General features: G+C 38.0%; 1 protein-coding gene across 23 annotated transcripts in view; it reads right to left on the bottom strand.

The window, feature by feature from the left end:
• SNAP91 (synaptosome associated protein 91) overlaps positions 1–23,761 on the bottom strand; it is a 63,598-nt gene that overhangs the window by 24,781 nt on the left and 15,056 nt on the right. For 15 of the 23 annotated variants that reach the window (XM_015622562.2, XM_015622570.2, XM_015622567.2 and 12 more), the window contains exons 3-14: positions 19,733–19,875; positions 18,569–18,644; positions 16,641–16,743; positions 14,985–15,078; positions 13,711–13,822; positions 12,233–12,339; positions 10,968–11,009; positions 7,777–7,847; positions 7,373–7,378; positions 6,392–6,419; positions 4,522–4,631; positions 3,143–3,270 (exon numbers count right to left, since the gene is read on the bottom strand). In XM_015622562.2, coding sequence (XP_015478048.1) covers positions 3,143–3,270; positions 4,522–4,631; positions 6,392–6,419; positions 7,373–7,378; positions 7,777–7,847; positions 10,968–11,009; positions 12,233–12,339; positions 13,711–13,822; positions 14,985–15,078; positions 16,641–16,743; positions 18,569–18,644; positions 19,733–19,875 — 1,020 coding nt within the window. The remainder of the gene's footprint in view (positions 1–3,142; positions 3,271–4,521; positions 4,632–6,391; positions 6,420–7,372; positions 7,379–7,776; positions 7,848–10,967; positions 11,010–12,232; positions 12,340–13,710; positions 13,823–14,984; positions 15,079–16,640; positions 16,744–18,568; positions 18,645–19,732; positions 19,876–23,761) is intronic. The other 8 variants (XM_015622563.2, XM_033512895.1, XM_015622566.2 and 5 more) reach the window with 1 other exon arrangement.

Genomic DNA, 23,761 nt, shown 5'->3' with positions numbered 1-23,761 from the left:
CAATGAAGCATCTTCAATGACAGACTTTCCTACTATTTGATGGCCTCTAAGATCAGTCAGATTGAGCTCAAACACAGAAGTTTTGCCTACATAAAAATAAACTATGAGATATAAAAACATGTGAAGACTAATGAGTTTTTCCTATTAAATTTTTATTCTGTAGTTAGGACAGTCTAAGCTCAGCAAACACCTGTTTATTAACCAGTATCTCAGTGATGCTCCTAGATTCTCTGTACACATGACAGGGTCATGGGTTCATCTGATCCACACCAAACAGCAAGCAGAGTCCTGATGCAGTACTGTGAGTCAGCATTTGGAAGCAAAATGATTTAAGCAGGCGCAGCCCTATCTTCACAAATTTGTCTTTATTTTACACTTGTAAAACACTTGTAAAAAAAGGCAGAGAAACCCTACATTTAGTATTTTTACAATTTTCAATTTTCTTAATTGGTTCCTTGGGCGAGTTCTTACTTGAGACTGATGGCACAAGCTGAACTAAGTCAAAATACCGTTCTGAAAGAGCAGAACAGTACATTAAAAATGCAGCACTCTGCTATCCCATTACTGCACACCAGGTGACTGTCTCACAGCTAGACTTGAAATAAACAACTGTTGGCAAACTTTTAAGTTCCATGACCTTAGTATTCAATGCCTTTTTGTTATCCAATTATGTTATAGAACTCAATGCAGTGAAATTACAATTATTCAGCACAACAATCTACACTTAGTCTTAATATGGGAACGACTGAAAACAGTGGAGTTTTTTTTGTACATTAATATTAAAGTAACTGTTAGCAAATCCATGTTTTAAGGCACACTGTAAGGTAGTTCAGAGCAAAAATTCAAAACAGTTTGCTTTTATATCCAAGAGTAAAAGCCTCACAAAGATGCAGACTTTGACCTACTGTATTTTTTTGTAATACTATAGTCTACTTACTAAATGGCTATCTATTCTCCTTGCAGTATCCTGCAGGCACCATATTACCCTATCTTGATGGTCTCTTGATAGCACAGAAGGGTAAATTTTCACAAGTTCTAGTTCATTTGCCAGGTGACATATTGTGTACTCAGAAATACAGTAGGCATACAACAAAATATACCCTGTACTCTACACAACCCCAAATATAATCCACTAGACTGAATATACAGCATATTCCAAAATACATAGAATCTACACTGCCAGTGAGACTGAGAAAAGCAGGATAGCTTATTGTTGATATGTACTGATGCTGCAACATGAAGTATTTGATATTCAGATTTTTCCTGGCTATTCTGAACTGCAGCACTCCTTCCAGCTTCCTCCCTCTAGTACTATTTTCTCATGAGTTACCACATTAACCTGCTGAAGCCCAGAAGAAAAAAGCAGCTCAAGTAGCAGGGAGGCATGGTTACACCGCCTCCCAAAAGTCCTGGCTGGAAGGAAGGTCATCTTGTCCAGCCTTCTGTTCAGAACAGTGCTCCCAACACCAGATTAGGTCAGCCATGGCTCAGACTAGTCAGGTCTTGAAAAATCTCCAGGAATGGAGAGTTTACTAGTTCACATTCAGGGATCTACTTCAGTACTGCCCTACCCTCCAGGTGAAATATTTTCAATCTTTCAGAGAGAAAAAACACAAAAAACAAAACCAACAAGATTCCAGTGCACTAAGTATTCTGAAAGATATGACTGAGGTATACTTGATGAGGGTAGTGACAATTCTGGCTGTTGGAAAAGAGTTAGCTATCCTTTTCTGTCATGGAATAACACTGAGTGCATTACTAGTCAATTTTAAACTTTTTAGTAATTTGGAAAATAAAAACACCTAAGTTCCAAACTATGGTATTTTGTCCAAAAAGAAAAAAATCCACAACAAATCAGCTTTCAATTTCTATGCAAATCAATACTTTACAATATTACTAGCTACTTATTTATATTTCTACTATTGCAGGAATGAGCAATTGCTTTAAAAAGTTAGCTCTTTCGAGCATCTCACAAGTTTGTATTCCAGTGCTTGGCAATGACAAAGTAAGACAAATAGGATGCAATCAAAATACTGCAGAATAATTAGTCACAGGCACCCTAGAATAGATGACTCTGGTCTTGCTGTCTGGGTAAGATTATATTTCTGTTAATAAAATTGACATTTGTGGGAAAAAAAAAAAAGAAATTAATTAAACAGATTAAACTGGAATATGCAATACAATGTCTACATCATGTCCTAGCTATCCTCTCATAATGAAGTGGCTGAAATACAGTGTCATCTTTAATGACCTACAACTAAGAAACAGGGACTGCAGAAGCCACCAGTAGCCAGGATGAGCACTGAGAGCAGAGTCAGCATGACTCAGTGTTGCATTCCTGCCGGGAGAGGGCTGATGAGTTCATTAAGCTGCCACACAGGATCTCTGAAGATTACACCACAATGGGTTTACAACTGTGTAAATTAAATCACATTTACTGGCATAATTCCTTGTTTTAACGGGACAAGAGTGAGCACTGCCCACATTTACTGTGGTCCTCCATCCAGATCACCAGCTGCTATGCTGCCTGGAACAACAGGGTCAGATTTCAGAGAGCTGGTTAGTTATTCCTGCTTGAAAGCAGTTAGCCCTCTACTTCTATTTCCATATTAATATTCTAAGCACACAAGCGAGATACTTTATTAAAATATGTTAAGGCTTGTCAGAGGTAATCACACTTGCAGCAGAACTAAATTGCCACCATTTGCTTTACATGCATTTTTGTTTTAAAAGCTATTTTTGTTCCTCCTATTGATCTGTGGGCTTTGCTCCAGAAACAGAAGAGCTGGTTTCTACCCCCACCTTGCCAATAAGCACATAAGCAGTTCTGGTTCTTCTGTTTTGAAGTGCCTACCCTACCTGCTCACCTTCATGCATCCCCTTCCTGCTCACTTTTAGTCACATAATCCTGGCTCCCTCAGCTTTGCAGTCAGGCCCTTATAAGCAGCTTATACTATTATGCATATCCCTGGAAAGAAGAAGTAGCCTTGTGCTGCAGAGGGATGCCTGACTTTCAGGTCAGCAGGAGCCTGGGAGTGAGCTGGGAACATCCTGTGCTAGCAGAGAAAGAGGCAGATTTCAGTTCAGCCAGGCAAGGAGATGGAGACTGCAAGAAGGGATGCTGATAGTGAGGTTTCTCTACCTCCCCATGAAGTGCCTCCAGCAGCAGCAGCAGCAGCAGCGCCCGCAGGAGCAGGGGCTGGAGCTGCCTGCCCAGTACCAGCGAAATCTGGCTGAAGATCCAAAAGATCACTGGATGGTTTGGAAGAGCTGCCAAGAAAAGGAAGAAAGACATTAAATACTGGAGGAATTTTTCCATTTTGATAATTTTTTTTTTTTAAACATCATGACTGGATTAAGGAATCAGCCTTAGTTTGGATGAAATAGAGACATTTTGTCAGGCTTTATGATTAGAGCAGTGACCGTAAGCACCTCTAGTACAGTGAATCCCAAAAATATGCTACAACCCAGGATGGGAACCTTAACTCACTTCAATTCCTGGTAATGGCATTGCAACAGATCTACAAGACTTCAAATCATTTAAAAAAACATTTAACAAAACAAAAAAACCCCAAAAAACCAAAAAACAAAACAAAACCCAAAAAAAACCCCAAACCCCAATCCAAGCCAAACTAACCAAACCAAAAGAAACCCCACCACAGCACACAAAACAGAAAATGCAAAATTCCAGGTGGTCCCTAAAAACAGAGAAAATAACTGTTGTGACTGAAACCACCACCTTGAACCCAATATTTCATCATGCCATGTCAGAAAGCAAGAAACCTGCATTTCCAGGCAATGAACTGGCTTTAGGTAGAAGAGAACTGGACAACCTTCTGTGTATTTAATTAGAAAATTAGGTATTTACTTAGGAAACCAGATTTTATTCATCTAGAACTTTCAAATAACAAACAACAGAAGCTCTTTTTTCAGTGAAGTGCTTCACTTGACACTTAAATTAGTGACTTCTTACAGACAAGTGTCTGTCTCTAAGCTTCAAGCTTAAGAGTTTTTACATCTCTAGAGTTCAATCACTTCTGCTCTTTACAATGAGCAACAGCACTTTGTTCTGGTTTTGACTTGAAAGCAAGGTTCAGATTTTCTCACAGATAAAATGTTTGTTTTTTATTTTAACCTTCAGAAGTTCATAATCTTTGTGCTTTATTAACTGATTTGAAAAGAAAGAAAAGGGAATATTAATTCAGCAGTTTTAAAAAGAGAATTCTGAAGATCAGCAAAGATTACTCTGGACTTGCACATTACTTCAGTCTATTCAGTTAGAAGGTTTTGTGCAGTATTTTTGTGGGTTTTTTGAGTGGGTTTTTTTGTTTATTTGTGTTTTTTGTGGTTTTTCTGGTTACAGTTTATTTGTGATCTATACGGGTAGAAAAATGTATCCCATTGAAAACTGATATATACTACTTGTAAAATAAGCAAAGCCTTTCATGCAAGCCTTCTCTTACAAATATGACTTTGGTAGCTACAACAAGCTCAGTAACTCAAACACACTTTTTAGCTTACCTGACTGGAGCAGCTGTAGATGAAGTTGCAAAAAGATCAACTGGAGGAGATGTATCAATAGTTTTTGCTGGAGTAGAACTAGGAGATGTAACAGTTGTGGCTGGAGAAGACTAAAGAAATATTTTAAATATACATTCAATATACCAGCATTTCTCCCCAACTCATGCACAGATGCACCTACTTCAAAAACCCAATTTTGACATCAGGTCTTTTTATTGTGAGCTGTTTTCTCCTCTGAATGAATTTAAGGAAGACTGGGCTATGTTTTCAGATGGTAGTAGAGCTGAGAAACACCAAGGTGACTCCAAAGAAGGAAAAAAAGCTTCTCCAACTCCTTTATTCTAAAGGAGTTGTTTCTGTAATTGTCAGACTTTTCATTTTGTCTATGGAATGAAATAGCTGTTTGTCCACAACAGCACCTCAGTACTCTAACCATGGAAATGGTGAGAGAAGAGAAATGGTTAGAAACTAATTAAAAGTGTTTTTTGTAAACCTTCAGAAGAGAGTTTAAAGAGCCATCAACAGCACTCAAGGTTAAGTCCTTGGGAAGATACAAAAGACAGCACATCCTATGACTTTGCTTCATTAGCTGCTCCAATTCTGGATAAAGATACTACAAAGTATGGCAAGGACAGACACCCAGGAGAGTATATTGCAACTCCTCTGTGAACTTGAAGACTTAAGTTACCTTGTGGAGTGTCAATTTAATTCTAAAAGACACTGTAAGCTTTGGTACAGCATCTCACATGCTAGAGAGATTCTTTTCTTAACAACTGAAAACAAGTCCTAATTTTAGAACTTTCTGCCATTCTGACCACTTCCAAGAAGGAAAAAGAATGGCAAATTTGAAGAGATTTTTTTCTGAGTCCTTCTACTGCCATCCCATCACCATAACTCTACCAGATGGGTAAAAGCTTTCTACTCTCTCCTCAAAGCTTTAGTAAGGTTTGAGGCTATCCTGGTCTCAATCCCTCATGTGCAACAAGGAAGATGTGGCTGAAGCTGTAAGAACACTTTCTGAGCTGTCATGTAGTTCTCACCAGCTGCTCTCACATTAAACAGCAGAGCTGGGGGTGGTTACATTTTGTTGTTTTCATTTGCTTTTGTTGTGGGCTTTTTTTGTAAAGGACCTTTCAGAAAGGAATTTAAGACCTTTATCTAGAATCCAATATTGAACCCCCTGCATTAGAGTCAGAAGATTTCATTGAGTTTTTCCTCCATAACACCCATTATGAGACATAGCTATGGTACCTGGCAATGCTCCAGGGATACCAGGAGCTATCACTAACACCATAAAGCTCATTAGTTTATCTGACACTCAATCCAAGGCATTTTCAACTTGGCAACTCTTGCTTTAAATTAAGGTCAGCAGTCTCACTAATGAAGGTCAATTCTGAAAATAGATATATTGGATGAAAATTTTCTTCCCTTCTTCCTGGTTTTTCACATGAATGTGGTTTTGAAAGAGTCAGAACTTCCTCCTAAAAAGCCACAGAGGGAGTGAAGGATTTGGAGGAGAAATACCCTGGAGCAAGTTTCTTGGTGACATGAGAATTAAGGGAAGTGAAAGGAAAAAAAAAAAAAAAGTTGAGATAAAAATACATGTATCTTTTATGCTTTCACAAGGAGCAATCATCACACCCAGGTAAAGTTCCTTAATATCCTGACTGGTACAAGCACTGCAGCCCTTCAGATCACTTACATGCTCACATGGGGCCACTATTTATAAAGCCATTAAAAGATAAAATTTTGTCTATTAGGAGGCAAAGTCTAAAAAGTAGATTAAGAGATGGAAATTTAACTCCTTACAATGTTCTAAACCACATCACCTGAACAAGAATTATCTAGTACAGCAACTGGCAGTATTTACCTTGCTCAGAGGAGAAGGAGCCCCAGATCTAGAAAAAAAAGGGGGTTTTCAGATAAGTACAGCTTTGAAACTATGTTTCTGGTCATCAAAACTCTTGCAAAAAGACCAAAACCTAAGCATGAAAGCTTTCTGAAGATCTCTTCAATTGCATGCTCTCCGCATTTCTCAAACTTTCATGTGCCACTTTAGACAAGGAATGTAAATTTTACTTTAAATCTTAAATTAATCTTTTAAGCTAACTGTCATCACAGGATTATTCTGCCTTTTAAATAAGCTCTGCTAAATGGAGGAAATGCAGAGATGCATGCAAACATCTTGCTTTGGGGCTTACAGGACCCAGCAGGAAAGAGTTACTGGGGCAAGATGTCACCATATTAGAAAACCATGCAACAGCAGCAAAGAACCACCAATACTGAAGCAGTTATCTAACATAAGCCTTCTGAGGATGTATCAGCAAGTTTTCAAAGTCTACTTTCTTTTAAAGAAAGTCTGAGTTACTTGAAAATAGCTACATTTAAAAGTATGAAAACAGTGAGTTGGAAAGTTCAAGCTGAAAGTTCTCCCACATGCACAAAAATCACACTAACAGTAACTGACAGAGCCTTAATCATAACTTAAAATGCACGTCAGTGCATTTGTTTGCTTTCATTATGAGGTATGAAAACGCTGCTACATATTTTTAGAGCTGCTTTGATCTAAGAGATGAAAGGAGGAGTTGAAAATAAAGCTGCACCAGTATTGAACTAGCATCCATCCCATAAGTTACTTGAATTGGATAAGTCCTAGGAGCTGTAGAACAGATTAGAAGATTTCCAGATCTTTTAATCACAGAAATGACAAAAAAATAACTTAATGACTATATACAAAAGCAAAGAACAGTTTAGCTCAACTCAAAGGAAATATCTAAGTGTCCGAGAAAATCTTCTAAAAACACACATGACCATGCCTGCAAGCAAGTGATATGTAAAGGTATGTACTTACCCTTCACTAAATTGCAAGGATAGCAACAGTAAAAGAGAAAAACAGAGGTTTAGCTTAATCCTTCCTACACTTAGCCATGGCAAGTATCTAGTATGAAGATGTAAAACCATTAGAAATTAAACAGATTTTGATGACAGAAGCCTCAGCAGCACGCAAACTCCCAGTTCCTTCTAGTTTTCCTCAAGTAATTTTAGTTCATTTTGGAAAGTGTCTAGTTTCTCTGTGTGCTTCCCCCACCACCATTAACTAAGATTAAACCAGCCATTAAGATGACTTTGTAAACAAAGGAAAAGCCTTGTCTCATTTTCTAAGTGACAAAAGAAGGTTGGGGAGGCAAACCTAAACTTCAACTAATCTCACACTGTCTATTATGCCTAGATACATGGTACAACATATATACCTACTTGTTGCCAGGTTTTTTTCCTTCCAGTGAGTTTAGATGTTGCTCAAGGGTCTCCATGAGACTGCTGGGAGCCTTGAAAGGGAAGAGAAAGGTAGACACCTCAGTGTATTGCAGTGATCTAACCACACTTTGAAATCCAGCGCCGACTTCCCTGAAGTCCATTATGTGCTCATGCAGTTACTTCATTTACACCAGCGTGGAAACAGTGGATTTCTATGCTAGAAGTATTCAGGCAAAGACAGTTTTCAAAAATATATTACTGCACCCAAATTTGCAGAGAGAAAACGTTAACCTCCACTATACAGCACCTGAAGCCTAAATCCAGGATGTGCTGCTCATCATGCTGTAAATCAGTATTAAACAGTGACAACAGCACAGGCACCCACAGGACTGATTTTAAGACTCAAAGGTTCAAACCTTCAGTTTGGCTTGCAGTCAGACCCTCTAACACTTCTTTCATGACCAGAGGGTTAGAAAGCATTTGCAGCCTAAACAAAACAAAGTCCTTTTCAATGCCCCCAGAAGGAGCTACCTTTGGCTCAAGACTCCCAACATCACAAAACCTTATAGCTGTTCTCAAAATGGTACCCTGGCACAGGTTACTAGCTTGAAGTGAAGAAAGACTGCTATTTTAGACATCTATAAAAAAACTAGGCTTTTTCAGACATCCCTGATCTTAGGCTTTATTTTAAGCAACCGTTTTGTGGTCATCAGCCAATACCCACAGGCACTTGCTGTTACAATGGCAGATAGAAAAAGTAGTCATAAATGCACACTGGGCTTAGTTATTCCAGTATAAAAATAGAACCTGGATAAGTAGACTCCTGGAAGACCAACAAGCAGGGAAGAAATCCTTGAGAGACACAGTAGCATATAATAATTGAATTTTTCATCAGGGTTACAAGTTCATCAGTCTCTAAACAGGGAATTCTCTTTATCAGTCTCTTTCAGATCAACCACAATTCCTGACAGTAATACCTATGATGTTTTTCATAAATAACTTCTTTAATTTCAGGGCAGACGTAATTATCAAACAAGTCAATGTGTGATGCTCAGAAACAGCCTCTCCACTGCTCCTGTACTGGAAAACCAGCTAGCTGGCTGCATCAGATATTTCAGGATGCACAGCACCTGCTAGTACCAATGCACAGCTGGGTACTTGCAGTACACATTGATTTGCAATGCATATTGATTTCAGCATTAAACCCAGTAACTTAACACATCCAGAAATTTAAAACGCTCAAAATAATCTTAAATGACAGATTGAGTTTAAATACGTCCTACGTATATAAGCAATGAAGAGACATCTTGACCTTGCTTCTTTTACAGGCATATTTATTAACTTTTAATTCATTTGGGCATAATAAGAATTGGTTAAACACAAGTGACCTAGTTATAAGAATTCTTCAGCAGGAAGTAAGGCAAAGAAGAAAGGTAAAATAAACTAAAAAATCCAGAGAGATTCAGACTTTTACACATTCAAAAAGACTTTATTTTAAGATACACATTGTGAGACTTTAACATGTAAGTAAATGCTATATTTAAAAAAAAAAAAAATTTTAAAAAAAAAGATTGCGTGATTTACTGTTACCAGTTACCTTTAGACATTTTAGATAGCTTTCCAATATATTAGTAGATGATTTCTTAAAAACCAGCAAGGTAATATAAAACTTATCTATCAAACAGAACTCAGAGAAGCAGCTTCAGAAAATTTCTACCCAGATGCAACAATTTGGAAAGGCAATACTATCTGGTACCAAATTTGCAACACTGGACATCACTTAATTTCTTCTAAATACTGCTTTAACATCAGATAATCTATCAGTGCTGGAACTTGAGATACGGGTTCCCCACCAGCTACTAGCAGCAAAACTGTCATACTTTAGGAAATGGTAGTAAATAAAAATGAGCCAAAATTTTTAGCTGCTAAGATGCCTTCTCATCCTCCAAAACTTTGCAGCCAAACTATGAAGTCCAAAGATGACAACTATCAACTTGAATTACACTACTGGGACTGCTTGTCTAGATTTACGGAGTATGTACACACAGAGTGTCAACACAACCAACTTCTTGCAGAATATTACTGGCTATTGCCATGGCTTCCTACAGGAACTTGGGTATACCATTGATACTACATAGAATTATGTACTAATTGTTAGATGAAATTCAGTTTTATTATCCACTTTTACTTATTTCTCTCTGGAATATGCTGCTGAGATCTTATATATAGGCTATACAACATGTTTCAAGCTAGCCTTAGCAAGTGAGTCCCAAGCAGCCTTTGGGAGAATAGAGCTTTGAGGGACTACCTGAGCAGAGACTGAAGTGGTTGGGAAGTTGGATGAGATGGTCATTGTAGACCCCTTCTTTCCAAAAGAACTGATCTATTTTAAAGTGTTGGCTCATGGAGTGGAAGGGACTGTCTGGTAGTGGTAACTAAGGTGCTGCTGAGCAAGTGCAGCACTGACTGATGGTGCAGAACAGGCTGGAGCAACAAAAGCAGAAGCAGATAGAAGTGCCACAGAAATCTATAAAGTAAATTTAATTTACTGGGTTCCAGGTGATTTCTCCTGATTTAAGGACTTAGTTCATCACTGACTGCACTGTGTTAAAGAAGAGCCCCTGAGGTGCAGAGTTAAGGGAAGATACTAAGTCAGCTCTTTCGAGATTAGTTCTGGTATTGCACATGCTGTTTTTGTCTACTGAAAGAGTGGCCAGGCTTTATAGCCCTGTTGTATTGGAAATCCACAAAGATTAATTATCTCCACCTTCTCACAATGTCTCACTTTACAGAATTTTTAAGTGGCATTTAACTAAAAAACTATTCTGATGTTAATTTAAACCAGGCTTTTAAGATGTTACCAAAAACTGCATGAACAAAAACTATATGAACAGTTAGGGTTTGCAGCTGCTAAGTAGTTTGGGTTGCTCTTCTGTTCCAGTTTTACTGGCATCAAAATTACCACAGGTAAACTCTTCAGCATGGATCTCCTCCTCTAAGTAAATATCCTCTTCACATTAAACACAAAGCCAGACACCCAGGCCAATTTGCAAGTGATACTTAAAACAGACCAGCAGCTACAGCATGTTTGGTAGTATGACTTCACCCACATTCACATTCCTGGTGTGCTTTCCTAATTACAGAACTTTTATTTATTACACAAATCCAAGAAGACTACAAGAGAAGCTTACCTGTGTAAGATCAGGGATATCACCTTTGTCAATTCCAACTTGCTGTGGAGATAAAATAGTAAAGGTAAAAATCTAAGTGCATCATTCCACTGCAGCAGGCGTTAATTTTGAGTAGAACTGCTCTTCAAGCTATAATGCACCCTGTCTTTAGAAAAATACTACAATGTTAGAAAGGACACTTCCATCCTTCCAGTAGCTAGCTTCAACAGCCTGCAGCAGTCTTTTTTCCCCCATAAAATTAAATATCCATTTAAAATAAAAGGATAAGAAAATGGAGTTTGATTTCACATACATGAAACTCATACTCCACTGAAATACACTGGTCATATATACCATTGTCTCAGAGGACAGCAAATTAAGGTCTAAGTCTGCAATCTTCTATTAGTAGCCTGTTAATATTAATTTTCTGTTGCTTCACACTATGGCTCTTTAGAGTGACTGCTAGCCCAACTTTTTCAGAAGAGCAGCAAGCACCTTGTAAACCTGAAGCAAAGTCACTATAACCCCTGTCCAAAAAGTTGACCTGTGTCTCTAAAGTACTTTGCTCCCTCAAATTCAATATTCATATCTGACATTACAAGTCATTAAGGAGCTTATCAAGCTTCTCCGTAGATAAGTGAATTAGCAAAGAAACAAACTTTTTATTCAGCTCATTACTACTGTCCATTATAATAAAGTATGAAACACAGAAAATGTGCACCCTGTGCCAAAGAGCCAACTTCCACAAACAAGAATCCAGCAAAGGAGTTAATTAACCATGTAATATTCCTATTATCCACATAAGAGGATGATAACAAGGAACAAAGCTGGGAAAATCTCACATATACAGTTAACTTAATGTTGGCTGCACAGACTAAAAAAACAGACTTAAAATATCTGCAAGTTTCTATTCCCAATTGCTGTATCTTCCTCTAATGTTCAACTCTGTCCTAGAAGTATGCATTTATCACAGCAGTTCTCAAAAATATTGGAACATTTGAAGTCATGTCATCTGTTAGTTTAACCAGGAAAGTTTGGGTTTGGCTGCACCATAGAGACATGTAGAAGTCCTATGTGGGCTTAACTACAAGACCTAAAGAAGCAGATCCAAGATCCAGATCCACTTGGATGTATCCAGTGGATCCAAGAGCCCTCAGGACAGATGCTTAACAAGTGCAATTAATATTTTACATTGGTGCTAAAAACCAACAACAACAACAAACCCCAAACAAAGAAAATCACAAAGCACTTAAGTGCCAATCTCCAAAAGACCAAAAGCCACTTACCTCTGCAACTTTAAGAAACTCTGATACTCTGGTCATTCGAGTTAGAAATCGTTTGTAGATTTCAAGAGCATCTTTACATTGTCCCTTTTTCATTTCAAAAAATTTCTCTGAAGAAATAATATGGTAAGTTTCAGTTGTCTTTCATTAGATGTTGTACCAGCAAGTCTCACTTTCAGAAAAATCTTGTGTCAAGAATATGACACTACATTAACATTTACTACTTGGACATTAATCTAGTGGCATCTTGCCTAGTACAGTTTAGAAGGTGAGCTTGCTGAGCTGCTAAAGAATTACACAGACCATAAAACTGAACCCCAGCTAGCCATAGCATTGTGTGTGATGTCAACTACTTTCTTAAAAACATTTTTTAAAAGTAAAAACTTTTTACTTTTTTAAAAACTTTAAAACTTTGTAAAAAAACTTTCCTTTTTTTAAAGTAAGCAGGTGAAGTAGCTACTCAACTTAGTTTAAAATATTTGAGGATATTTAATCACATATTAGTATATGTCCTCTCCAAATTATCTTCACTCCAAAGAACTCTATTTTTTCCACTTAAGTAAGTCTCTGAAGTCCATTTATGTCCATTATTAAACACATCTGCCACATATTTAAACCCAAACTTACGCTTTATGTAGCAGTAGACAGTGAAATTTCAACTGAATTTTTATGCCCAACCCATTGTGTCATGATCACACCAGGCTGCCTGAGCTCCAGAACATGCTCACAGCCTCCTTTACACTTTGGAGGCTGATGGTAGGTAGGGTTGCAGATGAGGAATGTTATTCAGGAGTATATTACTACATACAAGGCTATCACATAACATTATCACCCTCTACAACTACCTGAAAGGAGGTTATAGCCAGGTGAGGGCTGGTCTCTTCTCCCAGGCAACTAGCAAGAGGACACAGTCAGACATAAGCTGTGCCAGGAAGGTTTAGACTGGACATTAGGAAGAAATTCTTCACAGAAATGGTGATCAGACATTGGAATGGGCTGCCCAGGGAGGTGGTGGAGTCACCATCCCTGGGGGATGTTTAAGGAGAGACTGATGTGGCACTCAATGCCATGGTCTAAGTGTAAGGTGGTTTACAGTCACAGGTTGAAATCAATGATCTCAGAGGTCTTTTCCAACCCAATTGATTCTGTGATATATAACAGAAGAATGTGAGCATCTTAAAAATGCAAAGGCTTCTAACTTTGCAGGACATATTACACATGCTCACACAGCACTGTACGTTTTTTTAGCACAGAGATGGCCACTGTCCAAAGTACCCATCTACACACTTTTAATGACGTGATGATCCAGCCTCAGATAAACACTAATGTAAGAGGATACAGCTTAAAATTTTCTCTCATTTCAGAATAGAAGGGTCAAGAAAAATGTATCTTTAATGAAAGTTAAGTAAAAAAACCGGAGCAGATCTGAAACTGACACTTCAGTCACGTATGGTATGTGAGATAACAGCCACGTTACTCACCTAGTAAGTTAATAACCCCATCATTGTAGCAAGCAAAAAGTTTGATGAGATCTTTAAACAGAAGCATGAATGCAGCATTTATGACACCATTTGTCAGTTCATTTGGATGAACCTACAAATAAAACATCAGTTATATACAAAAAAAGTGTCAAATGCAATCAAACATTTTGGCTTGTACCAATTATTTGGTGCTGTTATAGACAGAATCAAGCACTGAAGCACTAAGACACTAAACAAAAGCTTTGGTTAGCAGATCAAGGATTGCTTTCTTCACTACTCCAAAACAATCCCCTACATCAGAGGAGCATCCACATCAACAGTAGTCTCTCTCTTAGTCTTGTCTCCTTCACCTACCATGAAGAAGAGGAAGGCAGGGATGCTGTTTACAGTTTTAATGAAATGGACAAAAGATGTCAGTTTACAGCAGAGCTCAACAAAAACTTAATAGTCTATGAGATAATGTATTTGAACTAATGATGTCAAGATCCTTTCTCACATTAACTTGGAAAGAAAATATGTACTCATTTATTAAAAGTTCCTTCTTTTCTTAAAAATATCTCCTCTTCTGAAAGAACTATCACAATTCTTATGCCATTTAACAAATGGAAAGCACAATGAGACATGCACTTCAAAGCCTTTCCTCTGAGAGCTGTAGTGGGCTCTGCCTTCCACCTCAAAGTGTACCTTGTTGGCCACCAACAACAGAAGAACCAATTCCTTCAAAAACCTCTTTGAAATCTTACGCTGTGGCTCCTACAACAATTGATTCCTGGTTTTGTCCTTAGGTTAGATAAACAATCCCACCAGTATTTATGACATGATAAATACATTGTACACAGTAATTTCTATGAAACCATATTAAACTTAAGCCAATTTAGTCCACAGTTGAAAACCAGATGAAGATTTTGAGGAAGCCAAACAATGTATATGTGGTATTTTAATGGGGTTTCCCCCCCCACCACCAAAAGAAGTTGGTTGCCAAGAGACAGAATATAGTGTTCATCCTCCTTGCTTTGTCCATTTCTTCCCCCTCACTGATGCAGAAGATGAAACTCCAAGTTCTCTCTCTACAAAACCAAAAGTGCAATCTTTACATTTCATACATATGGGTAAAGGCCATCCATATCTCAGTGGGACACTGAAAAGGGGATTTTTTGGCCCTCACTTAGGGATGATGAGTAAAAGCATTACCTACAAGGTGAAATGTGTTCATTATAATGCATCATTTATAAGTCACTACCCAGTGTTAATAGCAGGTCAGCTTCAATACATACATCAAATTCAAGTAGTGCATCAATTTGTTCCTGTAATATTGGCATACTCTTCAGCAGCTTTTCAGGAGCCATTGTTCTCATTACACCTTCAGCTCTGCAAGAGGGAATACAGATCAGAAGCTATGCTGTTTCCTCTCTCCTTTTCCCCAAACTGATCTATTGTCTAAAATTTATGCTTGAAGCACCTATAACTCATTTCAAAAGCACAGTCTGATTCTCCTGCTTCTCATGCCATCATGAGAACACGAAAAATCCTTTATCCAGCCACCCTTCCTAACAGCAAGTGAGGAAAGGTTTTGTGTTAGAGTGATGAATGCAAGAGATTGATCTCTTTATGGAAAGATGACACTGGGAGCTTAAATGATGAACTAGAAATACTGCCACGGAAGTACTTAGAGAACTGATCTACTTTGTGCACAAAGTTTGTTATGAATAACCAATGACAACTCACAGCTGACATGTCCATGGATGTGTAGCATTTCTTAAGTGTCATCCACAGTCTTATAGCAGTCTTCAAGCATGGTCACTTTTATCTCTGATTATGACAAACCTGCACAACCATCATTATGTATTGCCCCGTTCTTGCTGCAGACAGGTACAGGTATATTTGTGCAGACTGGAAATGCATACCACTATTCTTACTTATTTTATGCTACAGTCTGAGGCAGCACCTTGTTCTGAGCACCAGAAATAACAGGTAGAGAAAACCTTTCCAGGAATTGAGAGCATGGCAGGAACAGTAGGATCCCCAGCAGCCCAAACTTAAATTTGTTTAACATCAATTGTTCAAGAGCAAACTTGTATGGTCCTCACTAAGGGAATCCAGCTACACAGCAAAGCTGCCATGGTACACCCTACACTTTCTGGCTGTTTGAGAAGCAGGAGAGAAAAGCCTGGTAGTGATGCCTGCATTAACAGGTCAGAATCCCAAGCTGCAGAACACACCAGAACTGCCAGAAGGAGCCTACATGCAACTCATGATGAGCAGGAGCATCTTTAGTATGCGCTCAATTGAGCTGCACCTTCATTTAGACACTTGCTGTGTCAACTGTGCTTCAAGAGAGCATCTAGAGCCCTTAAAGTCCCAGTTAGAGGAGTCAGAGACCAGAAAAATGCTCTCATAAATACCAGTACACTACTCTGGGCTGGGCCAACTGTTTTTTTAACACAGCTCTTGTGAGAAATAAAACCAGCAGTTTACAAACTTACTCTGTTCAGTTTATAACTGTTTGCTCTGCTGCCTGCTAAGAACTTCAGGTGTTCACTTCAGGCTTTGTTTGCAATCAGCCACCTTTCCTATGAAAAGTGTCTGGAGAGTAAGGAAAGATCCTAAACACAGTTTCAGAGTGTTTCCTTCTCCAAATCCTAAACACAGCCTCACTGCAGCCAAATTTAATTAGGGCAAGATCTAAAACTAGCACTAAAAGCCCCCAGTTTTGCAAGGCACCTTACTTCGGTCTTTAATATTTGTCTTACTACCCAGTCTTTCCTCTCTTCTTTAACCAATTACAACTTTAAAAATCAGATTTTTCATTGTAGCTACACAAAGCATATAACAACAAAGTCACTGAGAAACTAAAACTAAGTGTAATGCCACAAATAAGATTTTCATGGTTCAGACAACCTTATTAATTTACATATCTAAACTTTGCTTACCCTTTCTTCACTCTTGCAAAGTCAAATGCCATTTGTCTGTAGGAAAATGCTTTTTCATTCAAGTATCTACTATAACGCCTTATAAAGGTGGACATGTCATAACCTGCAAAAAACAGTTTCACATTTTACATTTCATTTTCATGCTTGTTCAGAAGTTCTTTAGCAAATGATAATATACAGCAAACAGACCCCAAGATTATGTGATTCCTGTTACACTATGAAATTTCACATACAGAACAGGCATCACAAGACATCTTTCAGCCTCTGAAGAGAGATCAGTAGTGGTACACCAAAACAATCTACCACTGTCCTCTGTTTCCAACAGATTCATGCAATGCACCAGTGGCATGGTTCTGGGGGAAACCTGACAGAAGCCCCTACACAGTTATGGGGTAACATTACTTGATGGCCAAAAAGTTACCCCTCTACTAGCAAGGAAAAATACCAACTTAACAGAAAGTTTTTACTGAACTGGTACATGGCTTCCAGGACAAAGTTCAAGTTCAACTTGAACACTCTTGATGTTTCATGTATGTTGGCCACTCTGACTCTTACAAGGAGCATCAAGATTCCCCTGACTTGGGTTTACCAGAATGAAGAAATCATGATGGCATCATCAGAGATTACTGCCTTCCTTGAACTGTTACACCAGAAATACTCAAGGCACATAATATTGTACAAGGCACCTCAAACTTCAGTGATTTTCAAGTCTATGACATCTGAGCAGTTAGTATTACAGCCTATCTTCCCAAGTTCCTTCCTCTAAGCCACAAAAACGTGTGTAGAAGGCAACTCCTCTTTAGTTCAGGTCCCTTTTTTCTACCTTTCTAAAAATCCACACCCCTCAATTTAGTAATTGACTATATTTTCCCTTAATATCTCCCATCACTCAGTATCCCTGCCAACTCAAGCATAGCACTACCAAATCTCATGCCTCATTATCTATGATACACTGTGTATTAGCTATAAAATGGCAATTTAAGTTTAAAGAAAGTAGTGAAGAACACAAATGCATGCATTTAACAGAATTGTTGCCAAACACCAGTGTCTTTGAGTATACATATATGAATGACATATATATATATATGTCATTTATATATACACATATATCATGTTTAGCTTAGATGAACACACTCTTAGTATTTGTTTAGCTTTGTTCCATCTGTTACTACATCTAAAAGATACTGAAGGTGTTTTTGGTGTCACATGTCTACATCAAGAGATGAAATAATGTGGCATTGCTTCAAATTTGCCCATTATTGTAGCATGTCTGTAGACTGCATACAATTTACAAATATTCTCTGACAGCTGAGGAGTTAAATTTTCTCTTTTTCTGGTAGAGCTACCATGAAACAAGCTTTTCCTCTATTAATTGAGGACACAGGAAAATTCACTAATAACTCCAGAGGGAAAAGTAGAAAAGCTTTTTAAGATTCAGAGGGAACAAGTCCTTAGCTTCTGCCTAGACCTTTCTAAATTCATTTACTCAAATCAAATCCAGCCGGTTCTTTTGGTGCCAAGAGCCCTACCATTAAGAAGTCACAGATAATGCCTAAAAAGCACAGTGTCCCCAAGCAAACAAATTACCATTTAAGACTGAGTAAAACCCAAAAAACTAAATGAAAAGTTCTCCATTTCAACATTTACCACCCATAAGAGCTAAGGAGATAGCTGACCCAGCCCAGATTTCAACCAGCACATAATGAATTTGTACAGTTCCACCTTCTGTGTAAAAATATTGCAGGAGATGAGAAATATTATTCTGAAGTTATCTAGCAGTTCACTTGCATTCCTGTATTTTCTAAGTACTTATAAAAAGGCTTCAGTAGAACATTTTTATATCATTTATATCTTATGAATGAAGGAGCAAATTAACAATAGTATCTTATTTAAAATCTTGTTAAGATTCTAGATATAAGTAGGCTTACCATGAGATCCACTTTTGTCCAGAAAATTGCTGAGATTGAACAATGTGTTTCTAGATGCCAGGTACTGAATAAATCTCTGCAACACAAAGCAATTTTTCTTATCACAGGTTGTATCTGAAGGCTTTGTACCTTCTAGCAGCAAGATTACCAGTCTACTTTCAGTATACAACATGAAACCACTCATTTTTTTCTTACCCTGCAATATCTTCCCCAAAACATCTTGTCCATTCAGATTAACTACTTTTAGTCAGAATCCCTAGTAAACATTCTACTGTGTATATATATATATATATATATATAAGATTATGTGCAAAACACAAAGAATATTGTGAAAGGAGCAATAAAAATGTTTAATTCTCAGGGATCTGAGGGAGCTCAAGATTTAACTGCTTAAAAAGCACATATCCAGGCTATTCCCAGGCTTCTCAATCCAGCAGCCCTCAGTTTCAACCAAGCTGAGGGCCTGCTTTAACAACAAGCAAAGCCCCTCATCAAATAAAACGACTTACAGCCTGAAACAGTTAGAGAAGTCAAATGAGAACATTGAACAAAACTTGGAATGGAAAAAATAGGAGTAAGAATTTACACTGTGAGAAGTTCATTGCATGAAAACACTTTATATACAGACAGGGAGGAACTGTTTCACAGTCATACTGAAATTGTTTCACAATCATATTGAAGTTCCTTAAATGTGCTGTCACTTTTTAAGCAGACATACCTGCTGTCTATGCAGATCAATAAGAAGCAAGGATAAGGAGAACTTGATCTAAAAGGCTATCAAGTTAAATTTATACCTCTAGGAAGATTTTAACATTCATGCAGAGAAGGCAACTATTTGGATGGCAGAATACACGTGCCAGTACATCAACTTTGCCCTTAGTCAAAAAAATCCCAGGTAGTGTTTAATCCTGTGTAGCTGTTTTCAAATTCAGTGCATAAATTGTCAGCATCCTGGCACAGGCTGCATCTAGGTCTTAGGGTTTTATAAATGGAGAGACAAATAAGCAGTCCAGCTCTTTGTTAACAGTAAGTTTTCCCTTAATCAAGAATCATTCCTGCCCCAGCTCCTTTCTGGTTCAGACAAGATGCCTCTGCACTACTAATGCTTTTGGTTTGGAGTGTGTTCAGTGCCAATGTGGCCTTGAGAGAGCTGTTCACACTTACCTCATTGCCATGGACCATTAGATGATGTGTGGTGACTAAGGCTTTGAATACGACCACCCAGCTACTATTCGTTGCTCGCTCAAAAAGCGTATCAGCCATCTGAGGGATATTCACGTTGGTTTCATTAGTTGCTTGGATCAAGTCTGTAGGAGAGAGAAAAGGATGCTACAAGTTAGATGCTACAAGTATGATAAAAAGTTTGCAGCATGGCCAGGTTCTCAGACCACCAGGCTACAGGCCACGGTTGTGACAAACAGGAAGTTCAGTGTTAACATTCCACATTTAAAAAAAAAGAAACAAAAACAACAACAAACTCAAACTGAAATTGTATTAGTACATTCTGACAGCAAGACTGGTCTAACTCTTTCATTGAAAAATAATAGTTTTCCAACAATTCTGTCTCAAGCTATGACCAAACATTTCTCTATCTTTATCCCAGATGAAATTAGGGCGCACAACATCATATGACTTTACTGCTTGAGGGTTTTTAAGTTAATTGTCTCAGTTCATTACCTCTGGGTTAGAGAAATAAGTACTGTTGAATTCTTCACTTACAGGTAACATGTCAAGCACACTGAACCCACTCACACCAGCAAAAAGAGGCATCGCCAGAAACAGATACTCTGTCATCCCAGAGGTTGTTTTAATCAGCAAGCTCCACTGACCTCCTAGAGTTTCTACAGACCCAGAAAGCAGAAGAGTGCATTCAGGCATGCATTAAGCTCTCTTCAACAATGAGAAAGAACACAAGGAACGACATCAGTTTATACTGAAGCAACTGCACCTTACATAGAAGAAATAAGACATGAGACTGTCTGAGGGAAAAATGATAACATACTGCACATTAAGAACATGTAAAGTTGCACAGAAGAGTGCAAGAAATTAAGGTAAGCAGTTAAATCATAAACAGTAGGGCAGCAAGCTTTCCACTATCCTCTACATCCCACAGGATCTAAGATTTATTACATCCCCTTTTACCTAGTGACTCCAATAGCAGCCAGCAATTACCTTCTACTTGCTATCACCTATTTTTAAGACACAACTGGAAACTGCATACTGCAACTGCATGCCCACAACATGTGTGATTCCAGACACAGCCCTAGCAAGACTCAAGGAGACAACTTCATGCAACAAAAAGAGCACAAAACACAGATCTAATTGTAGGGCTGAGGCTTAAAATTTGAAGACCTAAGAAGAAAAAAAAAAAAAAAGTTTAACTACTAGACTAAGCATTATCTGAAATTAAAATAAAAATCTGTTATTTTCCCTCAGATTAATAATTGTTAATGACTTCTTCCCCACCTCCAAACTAGAAGTTTTCTTCCAACTATTCAAGTCATTCCACGATGACAGATATTTACCTCCAAAGCAGACAGGATATTTTGTGACTGATCCTTGCACACTCAAAGGTATACAGGAGTTCAGTTCACTTGGGCAGTAGGGTCACCACTTGGCAGACTTCCTTTCCCTCCCCTACATAATCCCAAGCAATGGAGAGCATTAGTGTTGCTAAGAGTGGAAAGTCAAGGCTCAGCATTAAACTACTGATTCTGTCTTTGCAGGACAGGAAAAGTCCAGAGGACAAATCTCTCTAAATCAATCAATGAGTCAGTCACATCAGCAACTGAGACCCACCTGGTGTGTATAGAAACCCAGACTGCTGGACCAGAAGCATTCAAAAGTTCAGGTTTTGTCTGGTTGGTTGATGTCTTTTTTCAAATACCTGGCACGTAATCTTTATGGGTTTTTTACCTTCTATCACAAAGACTTATTTTATTTAAGATCCAAAAAATCTCTATCTCAGAGTCAGAAGCTTGGGAAAACTGTAGTACTTGCTTGCATATGAAATTGTCTATTTTATGGGCATAAAAGGTGCAAGTTGTCCTCAGTTTCAGGCCAGGGGAATACTTTTCTGGGATGATACAGGAGACAAAAATTATGTTATCCATTTGCCAGGTTTGAATTGAAAATGTATATTGTCATGGCATTTTGTTGTCTTGGTTATGGAAGTTGGGTTTGAAGTTTTTTGCAAAACACCTTCTGAAATGTGTTTAATTCTACAACCTCAGTAATACTACCCCTTGAAGGAGGCAGTTCTGCAGACAAAGTATTATAGCAGCAGAGCCATGCTATCGAATGACAGCAATTCAAGATCACAGAGCTCCAAGAATTCTCCTTGATCTTGTGGTACACAAACAGGCCAATGATCTTTTATTCTGTACTGCTGATTAATGCAATACAGAAGACAGTGGTTTGTAAAAGCCTAGAAGCAAGTCACAAGTGGCTTACTCACTGTTTACCCCACTCAGAGATTTTACTGCAGGTGACAGCTTTTGTCTTACTTATATGAGGAAATACGTCAAATTTGTAAGATTTCAGTCTTGGGCTTCAGTATGTTGACTTCTGTGAAAGAAGGACACTATAAATTGTGTATTCCATCACTGCACTTTAGATAATGAAACCCCAGAGAAGTCCAGCCACAGACATGCTGGCAATGGAGGCAATAAGGCACTGCTATATGATACCACAGAATTGCTTTTTAAATCACTCAGTCATTTCTGTCTCCTCTCCATCTGCTGGAGGGTTCAGCATCTCAGTCTGCAGCTCTGAATGTTTTAGGACATGAGTAATTATACTGTGCAAAACAGAGGCATGATTAAAATTAAGTCTACTAGTTTCAGTGCACAGAAAAGAATTAAACCATGCATGAAGATGTCACTTGTCATCTGAGGCCAGAAAAAGGAGATTGGGGGTGGGGGGATAATTCTCACAGAGCTGTTTCCCATTTAGTCACACCACAAAGATAAGGTATTCAAATTTCCTGGGTTTCTTTTCCCAGTGCCAAAGAGTCTCAGCTTAACCAGCAACCACCAGCATCTGGAATGAAGCACCAGCACAGCTAACCTTAAGAAACTGAGCAGAAGAGCTTGGTGGCTGAGCTAAATTTTAAAATAAGAGTTGGAAAAATTAATTTTACTTTAATGTGGTAAGGAAGAACAGATACAAGGGAAAAGAAATTGTATACAGGAAAAAAAATCTAGAAATTCCATTTCCAAAATATACAGATTCAGACATTTGCTGAGCAGACAAAAGACAGAAAAGTTTAGTCTTCCAAGGAAGTCACAGGTACATTTGCTAATACAAAATAGGTAATATTAAGAAGTAATTAAAGAAGTAAGATGAAGAACAAGCCAACAGAAACCATAGGAAGGAATCTTTCAAAGTTGATTCCATTTGGGGCACGCACAAGTAGGGCAAACAAGGATTAAAGGTACCTTTCTGCAGAAGTTTCTGCTACTGCAGGCATCCAGTACACTGACAGCTAATCCCCAAACCCAGACACTGAGCTCAAATACAAATTACAAGCACAGTCAGAAATCAGAATTGTATTGCAATAGCAGCAAGTGCTTTTACCACAAATTTCACAGAAGCAAAGTAATTGGAGAATGAAGATCTATATAGGCCTTATTTAAATTCATTTGTTTACTAAATCACAATTGCCAAATCACAGTACGTGATTTCTCCTACTTCCTCTCTTTACATTTTTGTAGTTGCTATTTTAAAGACTTCTTCAATTAAAGATACTTTTAAAAATTATAAATTTACTTGAATACACTTTTTCTAGTTAAGCTTTGAGATGGAAAATCAATGCAATAGAAGAAATGAATGGTTATCAGTTCTCTAACACTGTAACTTAAATTTAAACAGCAGTTTTTAAGCTGTTGGACAGGCCATTTCTTCCACCCAGACTTAAGACAACTGTAACTTAATCATGCTCTAGGTTTACTTCTCTTCTCTAATTAATACCTCCATTAATATAAAGGCAAACCTTCCAAACAAAGGAAGAGTGGTAGAGGGCTCACTGAGGCAGACTGAAGTAAGTTAAGAGACCTTGGCTCTCTCTTCATGACATTTTGAAGAGTCCACTGAAAGATGGGACTAGCTTCAATGTTTGTTAAACTCATAATGTAAAAAAAAGGGAACAATAAGAACATTTCAAAGGTTTCAGAATTTCAGACTCTTAAACTA

The sequence above is a fragment of the Parus major genome, chromosome 3, assembly GCF_001522545.3.
Source record: "Parus major isolate Abel chromosome 3, Parus_major1.1, whole genome shotgun sequence".
Classification (NCBI taxonomy): domain Eukaryota; kingdom Metazoa; phylum Chordata; class Aves; order Passeriformes; family Paridae; genus Parus; species Parus major.
The sequence above is the reverse complement of the archived record's forward strand: the minus strand, read 5'-3'. Positions and strand labels throughout refer to the sequence as shown.